Raw genomic sequence first — 20,689 nt, forward strand, 5'->3', positions numbered from 1 at the left:
TGTTATTGTCTTAGGCCGTATACTTAATAAATAAATATATCAAGGCATCTTAGATATGCTTTTAGAGAAAATATTAGGAATTAGATCCACACAGTCATTTTTAGGAAAGCAGATTCAGGTAATTTCTTTATTTGCACTCAGTGGTAATTTGTAATTTATTTTTTACAAAGGATTCATCAAATCTGTTGTGAAGGCCAATGAGTTCAAACTGTGGGGTGTTAACATAAATTGTGTTAATTGTTTTCCAAAATGTATAAATGACCAAACGAAAACAAAAGAAAACAAAATGGTAATGGTTATCGTCATTTGAATTTTCTGCTCTACATGACGTGTTTGCATTTATGTTACATACATTATTTTATTTGATTACAATCCTCAAAATGGAATGTCGAGTAGTCAAAACTGAGCGTTTTCGATACCACCTTCAGTTCGCGTTCAATAGAGGGAATTAAGTTGTCAAAGCTGCTCACGATATTTGCGCAGTGTACGGTGAAGATACTTTGAATTATTTACTAGTTTGTTATAAAATAATGAAGTAAAAATCATGCTTACAATACAGAGTAAATAATTTAAAATGTAACAATTGATAATGATAATAAAAAATACATTCTGTTATTATACATAATTTGTAACATATTGTATACATAATTTGTAACATATTGTATACATAATTTGTAACATATTGTATACATAATTTGTAACATATTGTATACAAAAAGAAAACACAAATTAACATAATAAAGGTTAGTTTACAGTTAACCGTTTTATCAATAAAAAAAAAGTTAATAAATTTCCAATCCACGGCATGCATCAACCTTTATGTAGATAAGTACTTAAAATGAGTGTTTAAAATAATTACATGGATAATATACCTTTAAATATAGTTGATGTTTAGTATATTATAAATTATAATACTCTCGACAAATCTAGTTAACCTAAAAAAGGTTATGAAATTACATCATAAATAAAAACAATTTTCAGAAAATGATTATCTCAGTTATTGTGTTTCTCCGCAAATTATTTATTTGTTTATTTTAAATTGAATAAATATTTATGTGACCGATCTGCCATTTTACGATAACTGATAAATTGCTGCGGAAATATTACGATAAAAATATACAATATGCGCACACCTACATCTGTTATCTGTTTATTTTATCTATCAATTTGTCCCACAAAGTGTCAGATAATATCTTAACCCATAAAGCCCCGTCTTCCTTTTTTTAACATTTTGCCAAAGGTATACTGCCCTCATAAGCAAAAAGGCAGATATTTGCAAAAGTTATATTTTGAGATAAGATCCTTTTGAGTATTCAACAACTTTATCCATATATATATATTTTTAAATAATCATAAGTAAAACACAGTATGTCAAGTGTTTCTAATGATAAAATCAATATGTGTCATATCTACAGACGTCTTACGCTTAGATTAGCTACATCTTCGTCGCATCTCTACGCAAACAGCGCACTAAATTCGGCGAACGCGCATTTGAGGTCGCAGGCCCTACGCCGTGGAATGCTCTCCCAGCAGAGGTGCGAAGCTGTGAGAATGAAGTGATGTTTCGGAAGAAACTTAAAACCGACCTTTTCTCTGAATTATTTGAATAAATCCTTAGCATGTGGTGACAAAGCACATTGTTTTTCTTAAATAAAAAAGGCTAAAATTAAATTTATATCTTTATATATAATCACTTTGTAAAGCACCCCTGAGGTATTACGAGGGCAGATTGATCATGAAGCTACCTAGCGCTAGATGGTAGCACAAACACAAAAAATATTTATTTTTTCTGAATTGCTCTGTCAAACGGCAGCTGTTAAAATGTCACCCAAATTCGTCGATTAGTTTATTTGTTGTAGTCGTTTGAAGTAAACAACTTTTGTGTTTCTTGAAAAATGGAAAAAAGCGAATTTCATCCAGTGATTAAACACTATTATTTGAAAGGGGAAACGGCGAAAGAGACAAAAGAAAGGCTCGATAAACATTACGATGAGTCTGTTCCGTCAGATTACATGGTAAAATATTAGATTGCTGAATTTAAACGCGGCCGAACAAGCACTGCAACAATACCATCAACAGGAAGGCCAAAAGAGGTGGTTACTGAAGAAAATATAAAGAAAATTCTTGATATAGTTATGAATGATCGCCGAGTGAAGTTTCTTAGAGATTGTTGAAATGGTAAACATCTCATATGAACGTGTGTTCAACATTTTGCATGAACATTTGCATATGAAAAAGCTATCGGCAAGATGGGTGCCGCGTTTGCTCAGTGTCGAACAAAAACTAGTTCGAGAGACCACTTCACAGCAGTGTTTGGACATGATAAAGCGTAATCCTGTTGATTTTTAGCGTTGATTAATAAATGTTGATGAAACGTGGGTGCACCACTATACACCTGAAACCAAAAATCAATCGAAACAATTGGTGGAAGCTGGTGGAAGTGCCCCGAAGAAGGCAAAGGCAGTGAAATCGGCTGGCAAGGTTATGGCCATTGTATTTTGGGATGCACTCGGAATATTTCTCATCGATTATCTTAAAAAAGGATCCACAATCACAGGAAAATATTATCGTGTATTAATGGATCAATTGAATGATGGAATCAAGGAAAAACGACCACATTTAAAGAAGAAAAAAGTGCTCTTTCTTCAAGACAGCGCACCGGTTCACACAGCATTAGATACGATGCTAAAATTACGTGAAATACACTTCGAATTGGTTGATCATCACCTTATAGTCCAGATTTAGCTCCTAATGATTTTTTCCTGTTTCCAAATTTGAAAAAATGGCTCGCAGGAAAAAGATTCAGCTCAAACGAAAAAGTGATTACTGAAACTAACGCGTATTTTGAGAGGTTCCCGAAATCGTATTATTTAGATGGTATAAAAAAGTTGGAATATTGTCTTACTAAGTGTGTCGAAGTAAAAGAAGACTATGTTGAGAAATAAATGGTTTTTGAAAAAAAAAAAAAAACCTACTTAGGTAGCTTCATTTTCAATCCGCCCTCGTATATTACGAAAATGGCGCTATATAAGTTATCCATAATAATAATAAAAATTGTATTTTTGCTTATGAATCTTTAAATACTGTGTTACTACCATTTTACCAAAATTACTACTGTTTTTTTGAAAACTTAAAAAACATTCCGTTGTTTTTCGCACTGATTTTTTTTAAAACTGCTTTTTGCTTTTAATCACTTTATATTTAATTTATTTTGTGATTTTTGTGGAAAGCTTCCGTTTTGCTTATGAGAAAAGTATATGTAACGCAGCATAAGTCAAAGCCAACAAACACACACGAACTGTCTTTATAGGCTTTCGAAATCTACAATAGTCATGACTCCACCCATAGATTTGAAACAGACCAATTATTACGCAGCGACGGTCAGTCGTTTCATGATATTGGTTTGGACTGCAAGTCTTTTTCGTTCCATTTACAATTTCAACCATTTATCAAACGGATCATCCAATTTCCCCAGTTAAGAAAAATGAAAGAGGACATGTAATATTATTTAGAATTTACGTTTTTACTAATAGTTAGTATTTAATAAAATAAATATGAAACAACATTGTTTTTACCACTTATTTTTTATTTTTTTTACCGACTGGTTTCGAAGCTACATAACCTTTTTTATCAAGGTATACATAAATCATCATCATTCCCTTTCCGCAACTGACGGTGCTTAGGGCACTACATTGGAACACCAATCGCAGCGAATATTGAAATGTTTTGTTACATAAAGGTAAGATGATCAGTCGTACACTCCAGGTACCAGTCCAGGGACTATGAAATATTATGGTTTGAAAACACCCTTTCAAATAAATATTTAATATCAACCATGTCGGGAATCGAACCCGAGACCTCTTGCACGGCAGGCAAACACGCTGACCATTACACCACGAGGTCGACACTTAAATAAGTGAAGTAAATTAATTAAGTATAAGTCAATATAGAAGCTTGTATTAAGTTAATAAGTTAAGATAAAAAATAATAATTAAAATAAGTGGTTAAAAACAAAGTTGTTTTGTGGTTATTTTATTTTAATTGGGAGACCAGAAAGTGAAAGACGAGGATGTGTTGTTGTCTATGGCCGCAGTGCCCAATGGACCTATATAAGGGCGCGCAACACGTCACTCGCTCTTCTCTGCCTTCACCAGTATTCAAATTTACTTTAAAGTATTCTTTGTTTAATCTCTGTATTTTAATGTGTAATAAACCAAAAATTGTAAGTAACTTAGATTATTTTATTTATTAATTCCTTGAGGTTAAATCCATTTAATCATATATTTTACATGACATAACAAATAGCTACTATCTAGTAGAGTATAATAAAATACCTCTACATAGTGAATAACCACAAAGTTAGTGCTTTAAATATAAATTTCATAAGTTATTATCAGTAATTAACATTGTATGTGAGAATACTTACCAATTAGTACCGTACAGATAAATTTATTTATTTTTTAAACCAAGCTCATGTAAGTTTGGTGATTATTATTTAAATTATTTGATATTTTTCGGTCCAAATGTTTTTTCATTACTTTAAAAATGTATTTATTTTCAAAAACATGGGGTATTTTAAATTTTCCGACACTAGGGTTAAAAAAATATTATAAAAATATTATAGTACGGGGTATGAACGAAATTACATTCTTAAGAGAATTTGCTTACATACATCTGTGAGAGTACTGTGCTCGCCTCAACTAAAACTGCGTTACCTATTATAGGGCATTATGCCCTCACCATACGAGCCATCCCATCCCTCTTCTTACTTCAAAATACGATCCATGCACGTAATTTTAATAGTTTTGAAAATATATTATTTCGATGTATCGTTATTTTTTAAGTTTTAAGATTTTATTTTCGTGATTGTTCAAATGTTCTCCTTTATATAAAAATCACTAGTTTTTTTTAATATGTATTTATGATTGTAGTTCAACTCAAGTATGCTATTAAGAGAGTTTTTAACAAAATGGTAATACTTGCAGATTCTAGAGAAAATGTTAGGTATATAAAAGCAAGTACACTTTTTTATGTCAAATAACAACTGACAACTACCAGACGCGTGATTTCGATAATAAAAAATAAATTGACATCTCACAAAACGAAAGTAAGCATACCGATAGTGCGAAAAATCGGAGATAGATTCGATAAATTGTAATGTGTACCAAATAGAAACATTAGCACCAAATGGTTAAATTATGGAACCTGAATAAGGTGTTATTTTAAGAACTTTGATAAACTCAAATTTTCCATTCTGAAATATAAATCATATTTGCATAGAATTTCAAAAAGTTATATTAATTATTAGGTACATCATTTTTTACGGCAGTGGCGTTGTATTCAGATAAACCTTGTTTATATATAACATAATGTGCATTCAAATGTTTAATGGCATGTAAATATTAATGTGTTGGTGCCTGTCTTTGAACTAAGTAAATGTACAATTTTTGTAAGTGAAAATTCTTGATGGAAGTTCATTGTAATTTATTATATGAATAAAACACGAGTGATACTTTAATCCAAAAATTCATTAACCCATAGAAAATTTGTTGATAATGATCCTTAAGATAAAAATAACTTTATTTAATTTACTTACATATAACTTTGAATTATGTATCCTTACCTCTGTTCTGTATAAATACATTTAACTTTTTAATAAAGATACCAGTCTCAAAGATGTCGCGAAAGCGATGAAACCGGTCACTGGATATTCCAAATTTGTGGATTAAAGTATCACTCGTGTTTTATTTATATAATAAAGTACAATTTTTGTTTGAGTACACATACTCATTTTTAATTATTTTATATTAAAACTTACGTTCATAAACACATAAACAAAGGCCATTAAATATTTTAATGCACTGTATCTAGGTTTGATACGGGGGTTTTACAAACTATGTACTTTTAGAAACATTTGAATTTTTCATATTATAACAGAGATGTCCTGTCGTTGGCTGGTTTAAGTGGCCACTTTGCAACATTCACCATTCACCCTTCGTTTGAACATCCGTATTTCTTCAAAACTGTTGATTTTTGTGAAGTCATGAGTTTAAACTGTTATTGATGCGGGTGAGATTTATCTGACCGAATTATTTCCCCTACCTACTAGGCAACGCCTGAAGACATTTTTTAATTATGTACCTCTCGGATCATTATTCAACTCTTCAAATCTCATGTAAGTGCTTGAGGAGAATATTAGGTATAAGATGGTTCAATTTCATGACTGACATTGAAGTCTGAGAACGGACACAGCAGCTTCATATAACGAGCGTTCAACAGTGCGTCAATGGACCTGGCTTAGACACGTACTGCGGATGCCTCAGGAGAGCCTTAATTATTCAAGTTGCCTCTCTTTCACACCTGCGAGCTCCCGCTGCCGCTGTCCGGATTTATTAGGTGGGACTAAGACGCGGGATTGACGTGGGGAAGGCGAGTGCTATCTGTCGATAGGGTTTCCTGGAGGCTTCAGGTGATGTCCACATGCTTTTATTAGAAGATGTGATAAAGAAGAAGAGGATTTACATTAAATCCCTAACCTAGTACCTTCAGCAGTCTATCAAAGCACATTACAGTATTTTGATTTATTTTTTATTTTATAACCCAACGTAAGTACTATTTTGTTGTTTTATCAAAAACTTAGGTAGTGAATACAAATTTTATTCTCAGGCAACCTCATTTAATAGGCCAATGTTATGCTTATTTTTACTGTGCACAGTACTAGACACAAGTGTAGATAATACTTGTTTGTAAAACAATATGTGTATTGTATTGTGTTTATCCGTGAGAATAAAAGTGCATATTTACTTTATAAAAACCTAACAATGTACGCATAAGGTAGGAATCTACATTAATCAAGATTCATATGACTACACCACAAACGAACATTATATTATGGTATTATAAATAATATTAAATAAAACATTAAAACGAAACTGTTTATATGCTATCAAAACAGAAAATATCGATAGTTTTGGATTGTTCTGTGTTCAAAATTCATATTTATGTCAAGGCAATGTTGTAAAAAACAGTAAATTTTAAATGCATTTGCTCCATTACACTATTTTCAAATGCTGTGTTATTAAATCTAGTAACAAGTAAATAATAGATAACTCTTTAGCATGACATGTGCAGTATCCGACTGTCCTTGTTAGGTTACAGCATTGATGTATCTAGCACACCTTTGCTAAAATAAAAGAAAAACTATTCTCATTATCATAAAATATATATATTTCAAAATTAACAAATTCAAAGCATACCTACACGAATATAAAGACTCAAGTTTCTTATATAACACAACTAAACATAATTAAACTTTATAACAAACACAAACAAAATCAGGCATGTTATTAACATAATTGACACATTCCTCAAGAAATATTGAAGATAGTCAGTCATATAACCTAAAGAGTTATATTTTACAAACAATGGTAATTCACACAATACATAATATTACTTTTAATTAAATAGAATAATCAAGAAAAATCATTCAAATTAAAAACATTGCAAAATAACAATAAAAACAATAAGGTTAATTAATGGAAATAATAATTAACTCGATTACAAAGCAAAAATTAATTAAAATTATTTATAACAAAATGATATGACGCATTCTTGTCTCAGCCGAGATATTGGCTGAGGTAAAATTAATATTAAGTAGATGTTTAAAATACTAAATTAAGAAAACTGAAAGCAAAAAGGTTAATGTAAATTAATTTAAGCAGAAGAAAGGGTAAGTGGGGGTCCATATTTACAAATCGGAATATCAAGAAAAGAAACTAAAAATAACAAAACTTTAACTTTTTACAAAACACTGTTGAATTCAATTTTTATTCACAAGATAAGAACAATCTTTAATAGGTTGAGGCGAATCAGAATGTTAATCTTTATTGTTGTCAATTATCAGTGTCTAAATCCTTTTTTACCTTTCTGTCTGAATCGCCTTTCTTATATCACATAGTGTTAACAACTTGATCGAAACAGCTTGCGACAAACTGTTCCTTCTCCCCCATCTTCCTCCTGCCGCTATCGTCATACTCGCTACTTTGCAGCGCTTCCTGCAACGCCTCGAGAGACTCTGACGTGAACTTCTTTCCCTTGAGGTGCGTCACCACTGAGGCGTCTCCGTGGAAGCCGGATGCCATGAACCCGGGCGGAATGTTGAGGGTTACATCCGAGATCAAACCCTTCTCCACCGACATCTTAATGCAAAGCTCCTGACTATCTTGTTCCCTGAAATCGTCCTCAGAAGTCAGCAGACTCGATGGAACTGTGAAAGATCGGCTGATTTCGAATGCGGGAGTTTTTCCAAATGTCCATTCCCAACTGGACAACTCTTCTTTTATCTTATTGAGACCTGAAACAATAAAGAAATAAGGTCATATTTTTTTTCAAAACAATAACATTTTTTAAAATTATTTTTCAATGCCACAATCGGTAAATAAAAGGCGAATAAAAAAAATAAGAAAAACAGAAATATTAATTTTATTATATCTTCAGTCAATAGGTCAATAATAATTGTTCTTTAGACTTTGCTACTTGTTTAAATCAAATTGAGTCAATGTATTATCTTTTATCGAGTGCTTAATTTTATACCAGATAAGGATTTACTGCGCAGAATTTCAATTTACGGTCTCATCTTAATTGTACATATATTTTTTAATGCAATAGCATGACTTTAAATACCAACCTACCTAATAAATTATTAACCCATTCACCCGCATTCATAATTTATTTAAACACTTGATTTATTTATTAGTTTAAAACTTAGTGTAATAATATGCCACTGGCTAATAGATTCGTCCATACTGACAAAAACCATTCTACGATTATCAGGTACGAAGTGAGCTACAGTTTACAGCAATACAACGGGCCACGTGTGCTCAGGTCGAGAATTGCAAGCGCAAACCAAAACCCTCTGTTACATGTTTGCTGATAAACTAAAAACCAAACCAAAAATTTGGAACGCTTTTGTCCTATGCAATAGAGCTAAAGGGTTTCTCTTTAAGCAGGAGTGAACTATTACTCTAAGGTTTAAACACTTATTTTGTTAATGACAATGAATTTATTACCTCTTTACTTGATGAATATGAAAGCTAAAAACTTTTTTGATAATAAATTACTCACATATGCTGTAAGCACCGCATAGTAGTCTTGTCGTAGACGCTCACAGACATATGTGAGCACCGTGGTTAATGAGGTTATGATTATTTTACTTTTTGTATTTACATGAAATTCAGAAGATAAGTCTTAAATATTATTTGAAACATGAGAGACAAAAGGAAATGTTACTTCTAATTACATATGTAATTATTTTATGCTACTAAGTGTTTATTAACACGTTCGGTGCCTCGGACACGACTCCCGCGTCCATGCGAAAATTGTAGCCCCGCATCGGTGACAAGAGCCGTGTCATGTTGGTGCTTTCAGGGTTCCCAACCAAATATTCTACAGCATGTCTACAATTGCTGTTTTTTAGTCTTAGCACTGTAAAAAATCTGTACTTCTATCTACAAAAAGAAATTTCATATTTGTTCATATTTTTAATATGGTTTTAGCATTTTGAAAATTGCTATTTTGTCAGCATTACGTCATTGTTCGCGATATATTGAACGCAGTGAACGTGTTGAATGACTTAGGTCAATTATTATAATTATTTAGTTTAGATGAGATGGTAACCTCAACACCAGTAAAGTACAATAATTAAAAACATAAAATGGTTTTAACAATGTTATTTCCAAAAAATACTTTTGACAAGATTCAGATTTTAGCAGCCTATATTAAAGTATCCAATGTTGTAAAATAAACAGCCCAGTTTTAACATACTGCAAACATTTTCTTCTTTGGATAAAATACTGAATGGAAAATAAGAATTGCTAGATCCAATAAATGTCGACCAATAAGATAGGAGGAAAATGTTTGGAAATAAAGTTGGGAAGACATCAAAATAAGCGACATTGAGGACAGAAATCATCCAAATTTTAAAACTTACCAGGGAACCAATCTTCTGTAGGGTTGATGACTTGAAAACCTTTCTGCTGAGAGATGAGCTGTTGGCCCCCATCAGCGATATGAAGGGCCGGAGTCCTGAGGAACTCCCAGCCGACCGCTGTTTGCAGACCGTCTACGGTTACTCGAGAATTCTCTTCACACAAATTGCTGATCGGCGATCTTACAGATTGAGTTGCAGTTGTTGATATACCAGACTGAAAGAGAAATAAATATTACGATGCATCAAAAAAATACATTTTATTTTACTGCGATAACAAATGTTTTTGTTTGTGTCTTAATTTGAATCTAAAAAATTATCAATAATACACATATAATGTGAATCAACAAAGATAATTTATAACTGCCTTTGAAAATGTAACAGCAAAAGTTTCGTAAAGGTATTAAATGCTTAAATCAATAAAATACAGTCAAACTTGATTATAGAAATATCACCAATTTTTGTTTTGCAAAAATTAATTAATATATTGAAAAAAACATGTTTACGAGACTAAGCAAATAATAACATTATTAGCAGCATAAAAACCCCGCCAGAAAAATGAAGAAATATTTACATGAGCCGCTATCTTGAAGATAAAAAAATATATGAGTCTGATCACTCTGAGAGGACATGAAGAACCTAATTATAGAATGCTTTATCAGCTATTAACGCTTAGTAACAAAATGTGTTTACACTGTATGCATTGTACTTGTTGTGAATCTATGTCATAATCAAATTATTGAGTCGCATAAATGAATTTAGTACATATTACAATAATTGGAATTAATTATCTTCAAACATTGTTAATATTGAAAGTGAAAATTTTCCACGTTTATAATATTTATAATTACACATATAACTGGGTCATTACATTATATATTCTGACAAATTTATAAAAATAATTCATACAAACAATATTCAATTCATCCTACATTTGAAATATTTTACGCCACATAAAAAATAATAAATATTTTCCAAGTGGAAAAGAAACAGAATAAAGATGAACAAAATTAAATGGAAGGTGGTTTTGTAATTTTATATTTAAACTATTTTCATTGTAAAAAATATAATATGCACACTACAAATGCCATAATGTGAGGTTTTAATTAGTACATTACCAAGATTATGATTTTGGTAATTGTATTTTTTTGTTTATTTATAACATATTTTTTATCTAGTTAAATAGCCTAATTTAACACTACTAAATTTAAAATATACAAATACAGTGAAAATACATAATTTAAAAAGAGACATAACAAATAAATATTTTGGTCCCAACAAAATGGTCCTCGGCACACAGCATTAAGATTTTTAGTTATGTCTCTCGTTTCGACATTGCCTTAAAAATATTTTTATCCGATGATTTTTACCGCAACAAGACCTAACTTTGTAAAAAATTATTTTAATTGAGCTCATAGTGAAAAATCCTACAGACTAGACTTGTTGAATAAAAATTCAAGCTCAATATTTGTAGTTTTAATTCATACAAATGCACTATTAGCGAAAGAAATAGCGGCCTCCATGGTGTAGTGGTTTAGTTGATTGACTCAGGCAGGAAAGGTTTGTGATTTGATTCCCGGTGAGAATACATAATTAAATGTTATTTTTCTCAAGCCTAGGTGTTCCGTGCTGTAATTCACCACTGTAATTAGACCTTCTGGCCTGCTGTGGTGCAAAAAAAATATTTTCATAAAAAGAAAGGACAAAATGAACATTATTTTGTTTTTCTATTAAACTAAATTTAAAATTGCTCTAAAAAAATTTCATCACATTATAATTTTCATGTTTTATTTTGTACATCTTTTACACTTATATGTAATTTAAACCTATTTATTTAAGTTTATAAAAAAAGCATTCCCCTCCTAACTATGAGAACCTCTCTTTTTTAGAATGGGTAAACTTTTATAATATTATATTTAATAAATATGTTTCGAAATTTTTGATCTACTGTACTTGTACTCTTATAAAATATTTTCTTGAATAAAGCTATTTCTATATAAAAATGCATGATTATAATTTTGTTTGCCTATAACGATTACCAAAGCTGGTTCAGTTGGCACAGAGAAGCAGACACTTGCATACAAGGTATGAATTTAAGATACTACTGGAGTGTAAACTCACCTCGTGTTTAGCCAAAGCTTGACTCAGATTCAATTTGTTTGCATTCACCAGCAATGTACAGTGATGATAGGCAGAGGGACGACCAAGTTTAGCTGCAGTACCAGAAACCTGCTAAACTTAGAGTCAAGGAATATAGCATATTACTTACAGAGGCATTATTCCTAGTCATTCAATAAAAGTGATTGAATAATATTGTACAATTAATGCATTGCACGTGTCAATGAACTATAAAACTTTAAATAATGTACTGTATTCAGTATTATTATGGGATCAAAGATCAGTTTGGAATTTATGCGTCATAATTGATTTGCAATTAGTATTCAGAGGACAGCCTCGGGTAATGACAAAATTAAAAAACAAATAAAAACTTTAAAAATGCAATAATAATAATTTGGTTTACAAGAAATGTGTATAATATTTTCAGGTGTCAGTCACAAGTTGGTAACTACAAATTTTCGAAAAATGAAGATGTTCTCATAAATGACATCAAAAAGTATTTGTTTAAAAAGTAAATGAAAAATATTCAACTTGTGGTTTTATTTGAATTGTTAATTTGGGATGAACTTATAACTTTAAAAGTGCAATATCTCATAACTAGTCAAATGTAGTCACCCACTTGTGCCAGAGACCCGACTAATTATTTACTTGATAAAATTTCTCAGACTGTTTAAAAGGATACTTTATAATTTTGCTTGACAACAATATCTTGTCGTTCGTTGATTTCAGCGGAAACACCAAACTCTCTAAAGAGAGCTCTGGTTACCAGCTCCAAGTTGTACTTCCTGTTGTAACGCTCCTTCGCAGAAAAAAAGGAGAGATTCAAGTTTCCTCGATCGTGGTACACCGTGCCACCGCCGCTGTTCCTTCTGGCGAGAGGGATTTCGTTCTCCACGAGGAATGGGATATTTGCTTCCACCCACGGGTTTTGATGTCTGCCGATAACTACACACGGATCGTTCCTCCAAACCATCAAAATATGATGTTTAGTGAAATCATTATTTTTGTAAATCCAATCTTCCAAGGCAAGGTTTGTAAATATGTCGGTGGACTGAGATATAAATACGGACTTTTTTATATCTTTTTCTTCAACTAATTGACTCTCTTTCGCTGAGGAGGCGGACCTGGTAACCATCCCCAAGGGTGACAAACTTGTACGGTTCAAACCGAACACGAAACCACTAACACTCTTCAGGCTTCTCTGCATTATTTGCGCCATTTTAGTTTATATTACTCACACAAATTTTACTTATTAAATGGGAAATGTGTCAATATTATAATAGTCACTATATTAAGTTCAAATGAGGCAGTGATTATCTTAAAATTAATAAGTCTTTTATACACTCGAGTCTTTCACGCACACAGAGAAGCCCTTAATGGATACAAGAGCAATTGGCATCCGTGTCGGCAGAAGACAGGGAAATCAGGTACTCGTGGAGAGCGATGGTTTGATGCAACCACTTCCAGGTTTGATGTAGGGAATTAATTCTGTACCTGATTCCCAAACAGTCTCGACAGTCTCTTGGCATTCCTTTTTGCATCGGCACGGTGCTAAACAAAAATTCCGAAATAAGTCGAACAACTAATCAAGTACGCTCTAATAAAGAACAATTGTAAAATATTTATGTAACTTCAAACAGAAATAAAAGTAGCAAAATGCGCAGCACTACAACTGAATCGACAACTGAAATGTGAGCAGATTACCTTCAGGCTAGCCATTATATCAGCTCGTTTATAGATAAGGAGCATTCACGGGCGGGGGGGCCACCGAGTCACCGAGTGCGCCGAGGTCAGCGGAGGGCGAGGAAGTTCACAAACACTCTTGCGGAGTGATAGTGCGTCGAGGGGACGGACTACATTTCTTCCGCTGATAAGCTATTTTATAATATGGCATTCATTGGAACATTTAACGCCCAATCGTGAGAAAAATTCTAATATATTTTTTATTATTGAATTTGAAAGTTTAAATGTCAGAAAACTTGCGATCTTACATTCTTACATATAAAGTTGGGTTGCCAGTTGCCATATTCATAAAAGTTATTTTCCTCTTTCATAAATAGGTAATGTTTGAAGCAACTTGTGGTTTTTTAAAATAGGCATAAGTGTAAATGAGAGAATATTAAATACAAATACACAATAAAAACACAAAAATGAGGAAAACAAAATATAATTTAGCGGACTTCCTGACTGTGTTCCCTGAATCATTAGAACATCTGACTGGCCTAGATCTAGATCTAATGATTCAGTGAACACAGTCAGGAAGTCTGCTGGATCAGCAGAGGAACAGACAACAAAGTACCATATAATAGCGTCTTCGTCTTGCTCAGCGTTGCTAACTTCCATCAAGCTGTAATCGGTAGATTAAGAAAAATAAATAGGTAGATTTCGATAGATTCGTTATCAGCTTACAAAAAATAATTTTGCTAGGATTTTGGCACACTACTCTAAAAACTATTTTTGATGTTTGTTTTAGGAAACAGTTTCACATTGTTTTCTTGGGGGTGGGAGGGGTAGCCATGGTTTCACTGCACTACTCTAAAAACTTTTTTTTTTCAAAACAGTTTCGCCTATAAAAAAAACCGGTTCAAGATTTTTAAAAATCGGTAGAATTAGTATTGAATTCGATCGGTAGATTGCTCTCAAAATCAGTAGAGTTGGCAACGCTGATCTTGCTGAGCAATCCTTAGCTACATATATGCATTATAATGGAATAAAATATGCATAGTAAAAATCAATTTAATCAAACTCTGATTCTCAAAATCATTTTTCTCTTTTAGCGTTATGTTATCTTCTTCACAGCCACAAATAATTTGTATTTATTGTTAATTCGAAAAATTTATGGTCATTTAAGTAGGTAAGTAGTATATTGTGATATAATCCTGACGCAGTACATTGTGCAACTTATTTTGTAAATATTGGAAATCGGTATATTGTATTTAACTTACTAAATGTTTAATGGGGTAATTCCAGGAGAAATGGTCTTAGAAAAGAGATGGCCAATCAAAATACCTCTTAACCATCTTCATGAATGATATTGCGAAGGTCATCAACATCTCGCGATTTCTGTTATTTGCCGATGAAATTATTCCTTGAGATAGAAAACTCAATTGATTGCTTGCGTCTACAATCCGATAGACTGGAGTATTACTGTCATTGGGGGATCCTTAAACCCACCAAGCAGCTGTTAAAGAGTCCTGTGGGACTCTCTGTCAGCTGCGCATAGAGGAAAGTTATTTTAAGTATTCCTAAAGAATACAAACTCTATGCAGATTGAGAAGGGGAGAAGAGGATGTATGAACAGAGGCCAATACGTCATCCCCACCTCTCAGGATCCCCTCAATGTCTCTGTTTTTTTAATTTCAAAATAAGTATTCCAACAAGTAAACAAAAATTATGACATAAAATAAAATATAGAATTTGATCAGAAATGTTACCCTTGTAGCGTCAAGATCAATTGCGGTAAAAAAAACACATACCAGTTGAGTAATTTGTTACTGAAGGTAAATAGATGAGAACGTACAAAGGCAAACGATACGCGTCCTAAGTTGAATGGGCATCTTACCTGGCTATTTAACCACTAATACTGTAGGCGAGTTGGCCACCGCAGTGTTTTAGAATATATTTTTTTTTAGTTTCTCAACACATTATTTTTATGGCATCATTTTATAAAAATGGAAGGGTAATTAATAAAAACTTGATTGACAATTAATTCGCTGATTTATTTGTATTGAAAGTATCAAATTCAAAAAAAAAACTATTGCCGTCTCTCTTTAAATTACCCTATCCTCACTATAAGCGTTTAAAAATATATATTAGCATTAAATATTCACAGATCACATAAAAGCATTACGTATTATTGTCCTGATTAAAATAATATTTGAACATCTGTATGGGATAGTGTTTTAATGAACTCCGAAGTAAAAAATTATGAATTACAAAAAAGTTTTCACTACACCACTATCATATTTTTATAAGGTTCTCGCTTGCCATTTAAAAAAAATATATAATCACTCACATCCACTATCACAAAATTACTTTTATTCCGTACACATGTTTATTAGTTGTGCTTGTGTGCGTGTGCTGCTTGGTGTCTTGTCACTTTATTTTTATTTGGTTTTGGTGACGTCCGCTTTTGACAGTTAGCAGCGGTGAATTTTATATTGTATTCGATTGATGTTTGTGTAGTATTTGTGTGATTTGCTAATTCAGTGTTTTTTTGTGTATTTAAATATCTGCAATAGTTTCAATCATGCCATCCTTACCTATAGCTACTATAACCCGACGAGAAACTTTTAGCGCTTGTCATAGACTCCACAGGTGAAATAAAAAAATGTTATTTACTGATTATATTGAACTTTTCATCGTTACCATAAAATTTGTTTATGAAATTTATTTTAATGCTGTTGTTTAAGTATTGCTACCCTTTGAAGTCATTAAACTTCTTCTACCTACAATATTTTCAACATAACTTTTACATCATGTACCTAGGTACTCACAGAACACTTTTAACTTATTGGATGATAAATGTATGATTCATTATTTAGAATACATTTTTAAATAACACTTTGCATTAAAAGTATATTAATACTATTATTATTAAAAAGCCCTGATTTACACCACAGTAAAGTTATTATTGATGCATCATTATTATTTGCACAATTTGTGTTTTACCTACATATTTTTCGGTAATTTTAATATGAAATAAATCATTCAAATTACGTTTTAAGTTAATGTTTTGTTTATTTTTCAGTAACCACCTCAGTGATGAAGAAAATAAAGAAGTGTTTGGAAAATGCAACAACCCCAATGGCCACGGTCATAACTATGTCGGTTAGTTTAATGAAAATGAAACTCACAAACACATGTGAAGGGTACACGGCAAGAGCTGACTGATTAGCAAATACGGAATATCCTTATTTGTGGGACACTGGGTTAATGTATTTAATAAAATAGGTTTTCAATTATTATTAGCGTCTGGATTTTATACCAATGTTTGGTTTTTGAAATTATTTTAGCATATATATTGTTTATTAGTTAACGTATAACTAGGTGTTCAAATTTTATTTCTACAACTATTTAAAATAAATACATTACATAATGTATATGTACCTTAAAGAATAAAATACGGGACCCACATTGAATGAAATGTTCAGGAAACAAGATTTTGTGATTGCACGATTTACAAATCATAACTTTTGAACTAAATGAGATAGTTTCGACCTATAAAGAACTTTCAATGTAAAATAATGATTTTCGATCTAATAATAGTACCAAAATAGTTTATCGGGGACTACTGATGTTTTTTGCATTGAAACAAAGTGGACTTCAGATTTTTATTTGCAACAAAAATGGACTTAGGTATTTTATTCACCTATAAAATAGATCATTGCGATAATTTCTGCATTTTTTACTGTTTTACTTTAAATGCCAAAAAGTGGACTCCATTGATTTGTCCTCTAAGGTGCAGATTTATTTTTACATACAATCACAGAAAAATTAAACAAAAATAAATACTTTGTATTTTAAAAACTCCTTTCTTGAACTGACAAAAGAGATCTTGTTTCAGCAATCATTGAATTTTGTTTTTTTTTTTGCCTGTTACGACCCCATATTTATTTCTCACCATTTACAACAGGGAGGCTCATTTTGTTACTTTTAAATATTTCATTTTATTTGTTTATTTAAAACTTCAAGTACAAAGAATAAGTACTTTGGCAGACTTATAGCTAAAGGCAATATCTTCCAGCTAACCAAAAAACAGACTTTATTGAACTCATTCAGGAGAAAAAATTGAATTTGTCTCAAAAATGGAAAAACATATTTTTTAGCCGTGTACCCTTCATATCAATTATGTTCATAAAAGGGAAAGAGGGAAGAATTTAAAATTTATGCAAATTTATTCCTGCTGTTGTGACAAATGGATGATATTATCAAAAACTTTGATGTGTTTTTCTTTATTTAGTTTTAGTGATGGTGCGGGGTCCTGTTGACAACAGGACAGGGATGGTTATGAATATATCCGATTTGAAGAAATATATTGAAAAGGCGATTACAATACCACTAGATCACAAAAATTTAGACCTAGATGTTCCTTATTTTAAAAATGTGGTGAGTACTTCATACAATGTAATATGTACTTATTATATTTTTTTACTCTTTTAGTCTGTATCTGGGCAGATTAAAAATACAGTTCTGTGTGTGTAATATAATCCTGGCTGGTTTTTGACTCCATGACTGCTCTCATGTAAAAATCATAAAAAAAGTTAGTGTGGTGATTGTTGAATTCGCCTACCATGCTTAAGGTTCCTGGTTCAAATCCTGGGAAGAGCGGTATGAAATATTTGTTTTGAAGGGTGATTTTAGCACTAAAGTATTTCATTGGACTGGCACCTGAAGCGTAAGATTGATCACCTTACCTTCCTGTAACAGGAGATACGCTGCATTTTATTTAACAATACAGAGCCCTATGCACCATCATGTGCGGATAAGGGTTTGGTGATGATTTTTCTTTACTTGCATTGCTTAATTTGTGGAAACCTATTATTAGATCTGAGCCCTTGCAATATTTATTAAATGTTAACTTTAAATATGTAGAACTGTTGGTTTTCTAAAAATATAAGAATAATGCAATATAATTTTATTTCTAAATCATTTTTTTTTATAGATATCTACAACGGAGAATTTGGCAATATTCATCTGGGATCGCCTAATTTCTCTAATGGATAAACCAGACCTCTTGTACGAAGTGAAAATATTGGAAACTGAGAAAAATCACATCAGTTACCGTGGAGAAGCCACTTCTAACAACTATAGACGTGATAGAGAACTAACTAAAAGTTCAGGGAACAATATTTCCTCTGATTCTGACTAATTTTAACATATAAGTATCTAAATATAATTCAAGACAATTCATATTATGATTCTTTTCGGTCACGCCCACTTTTTGTAAAAGTATAAAATTATTCCAACCATCAATTTTACTTACTATACAAAGTAATTGATTGATGGTGCATAAATTCTTTTTTTTATATTGTACGCACCAAATATTTGGGTAAGGTATAGAGATAATTATGTTACTCTTCATTCTCTTTGGAAATGTAATTTGACTGTCTTGTTTTGTATTTGCCATCATAAAGTAATTATACATAATATGTTTAAAATAAAACACTGTCAGATTTAAAAATTCAGTATTTATTTGTTTATTGTTGATGTATATACATACATTGATAACACAGGATATTTTAACTTGAAAATGTCCTTACAATTGAAATATATTATTGTGATTTGACAATATAAATGATGGGGGATTCATAAAAATCACAGCCCTACAGAAATAATCAACGATGGCACTTGCATTAACTTTCTACGACATATTTTTAATAATTAAAAGTATTTTCACGCCTCGAGATTTCTAACAAGTTCACGTAAGGATAATTTTCTAATAAACATACATTTTGTAACAAATAATTTGTTTTATTTGAATATCTGAATTTAAAATTGATGAATGATATTTTATAAAACAAATTTAGTTAGAAACTACTCGAGATGTTTTATATGTCTCAAATTACTAGAATAAAAGTGTTGGATCCCAGATGTGCAGACTGGAAGCAAGGCTGAGATAAAAAATAAAATCAAAGTAAGTTCAGATGAGAAGCTTCGTTTCCCTTGAGAACACTCAAGAGAAATATGTAGTATCCTGTAACGTGAACTGTCACTTGCATGGTATACAATACGAGTGGACAGTAAGAATTTACTATTTAGAAAACGCTGATATTTATATACTTTTTAGGCAATAAGGAAGATAGTTTATAGACTATCAAAACGATGCCAATTTTTTAAATATTTTGTTTTATCGTATTATCAGGGCTATGATTTTTAAGATTTGTAATTAATCTGCCGGTGACATCACAAATTTTAGTCGGCGAGTTCTGCTGACTGCTGAGTTGGCTTTCCGGAAACCGGAAATCTATCACAACACTAGAATGATAGATCATTGGTTGATTCAGAAGAACTTGTGACGTAGTTAATTTTTTAGATACTTCGCAGTCAATTTTCTTTTTCATAAATATTTTATATCTCATTTCCCATAGCACTAAACTTCCTCATTAAAAAAATCCAATAAACATACTCCATACCATAAATAATAAATTGGTTATACTTCAGATTGTATTTTTCCATAAGACCAGAACCCGAGACAAGAGTTCATGGCCCTGTACCTGAGGCATAAGACTGATCACCATACCTTCCGTATAGCAAAATTGATTAAAATACGCTGCAATTGAGGTGCTAATGTAGTGCCCCATGCGCCACTGCGTGTGTTTAAGAAAATTATGATATTTAGCTATAGGTAATAATATTCACTAACATTAGTTACAATCATTGACAGCAAACTTGTTAATGCGTTGAATATAAATAGTTTAAATTTGATTAAACTTCAACTTTACATGAGTGGTTAAATTTTTTTTACATTTTATGTCACAACTTTATACGAACAAAAGTATGTCATTTGATACTTGGGGTCAATTATGTATATTCGATTTTTTTAAACCTGGAAAATAAAGCCTTTTCAAGATCAAATATAAAAGA

The 20,689-nt window shown here is 31.6% G+C and overlaps 3 protein-coding genes across 5 annotated transcripts; 1 reads left to right on the forward strand and 2 right to left on the reverse strand.

The window, feature by feature from the left end:
* Positions 1-7,882: 7,882 nt before the first annotated feature.
* On the reverse strand, positions 7,883-13,798 carry Lipt1 (Lipoyltransferase 1). Of its 2 annotated transcripts, none has more exons than XM_088238202.1 (4): positions 12,786-13,798; positions 12,107-12,214; positions 9,989-10,202; positions 7,883-8,353 (listed from the first exon to the last, which is right to left on the reverse strand). In XM_088238202.1, exons 1-4 carry the CDS (start codon positions 13,320-13,322, stop codon positions 7,950-7,952), a joined length of 1,263 nt encoding a protein of 420 aa, XP_088094328.1. In that variant the 5' UTR covers positions 13,323-13,798; the 3' UTR covers positions 7,883-7,949. The 2 variants fall into 2 exon arrangements, with proteins under 2 accessions (XP_088094328.1, XP_088094327.1); XM_088238201.1 differs by having other exon boundaries at positions 12,107-12,217.
* On the reverse strand, positions 13,105-13,644 carry LOC148273782 (uncharacterized). Its single transcript, XM_088238207.1, has one exon. It carries the CDS (start codon positions 13,642-13,644, stop codon positions 13,477-13,479), a length of 168 nt encoding a protein of 55 aa, XP_088094333.1. The 3' UTR covers positions 13,105-13,476.
* Positions 13,799-13,850: 52 nt separating the features above from the next.
* pr (6-pyruvoyl tetrahydrobiopterin synthase purple) lies at positions 13,851-19,567 on the forward strand. 2 transcript variants are annotated; one of them, XM_088238205.1, is made up of 4 exons: positions 13,851-14,022; positions 16,854-16,933; positions 18,066-18,211; positions 18,768-19,567. In XM_088238205.1, the coding sequence occupies exons 1-4, from the start codon at positions 13,991-13,993 to the stop codon at positions 18,972-18,974; spliced, it is 465 nt and encodes a 154-aa protein (XP_088094331.1). In that variant the 5' UTR covers positions 13,851-13,990; the 3' UTR covers positions 18,975-19,567. The 2 variants fall into 2 exon arrangements, with proteins under 2 accessions (XP_088094331.1, XP_088094330.1); XM_088238204.1 differs by lacking the exon at positions 13,851-14,022 and adding an exon at positions 16,201-16,420.
* The last annotated feature ends 1,122 nt before the right edge of the window (positions 19,568-20,689 follow it).

This window comes from Micrasema longulum, unplaced genomic scaffold (assembly GCF_059751315.1).
Source record: "Micrasema longulum isolate JH-2025_06_02 unplaced genomic scaffold, ASM5975131v1 h1tg001835l, whole genome shotgun sequence".
Taxonomy (NCBI): Eukaryota; Metazoa; Arthropoda; class Insecta; order Trichoptera; family Brachycentridae; genus Micrasema; species Micrasema longulum.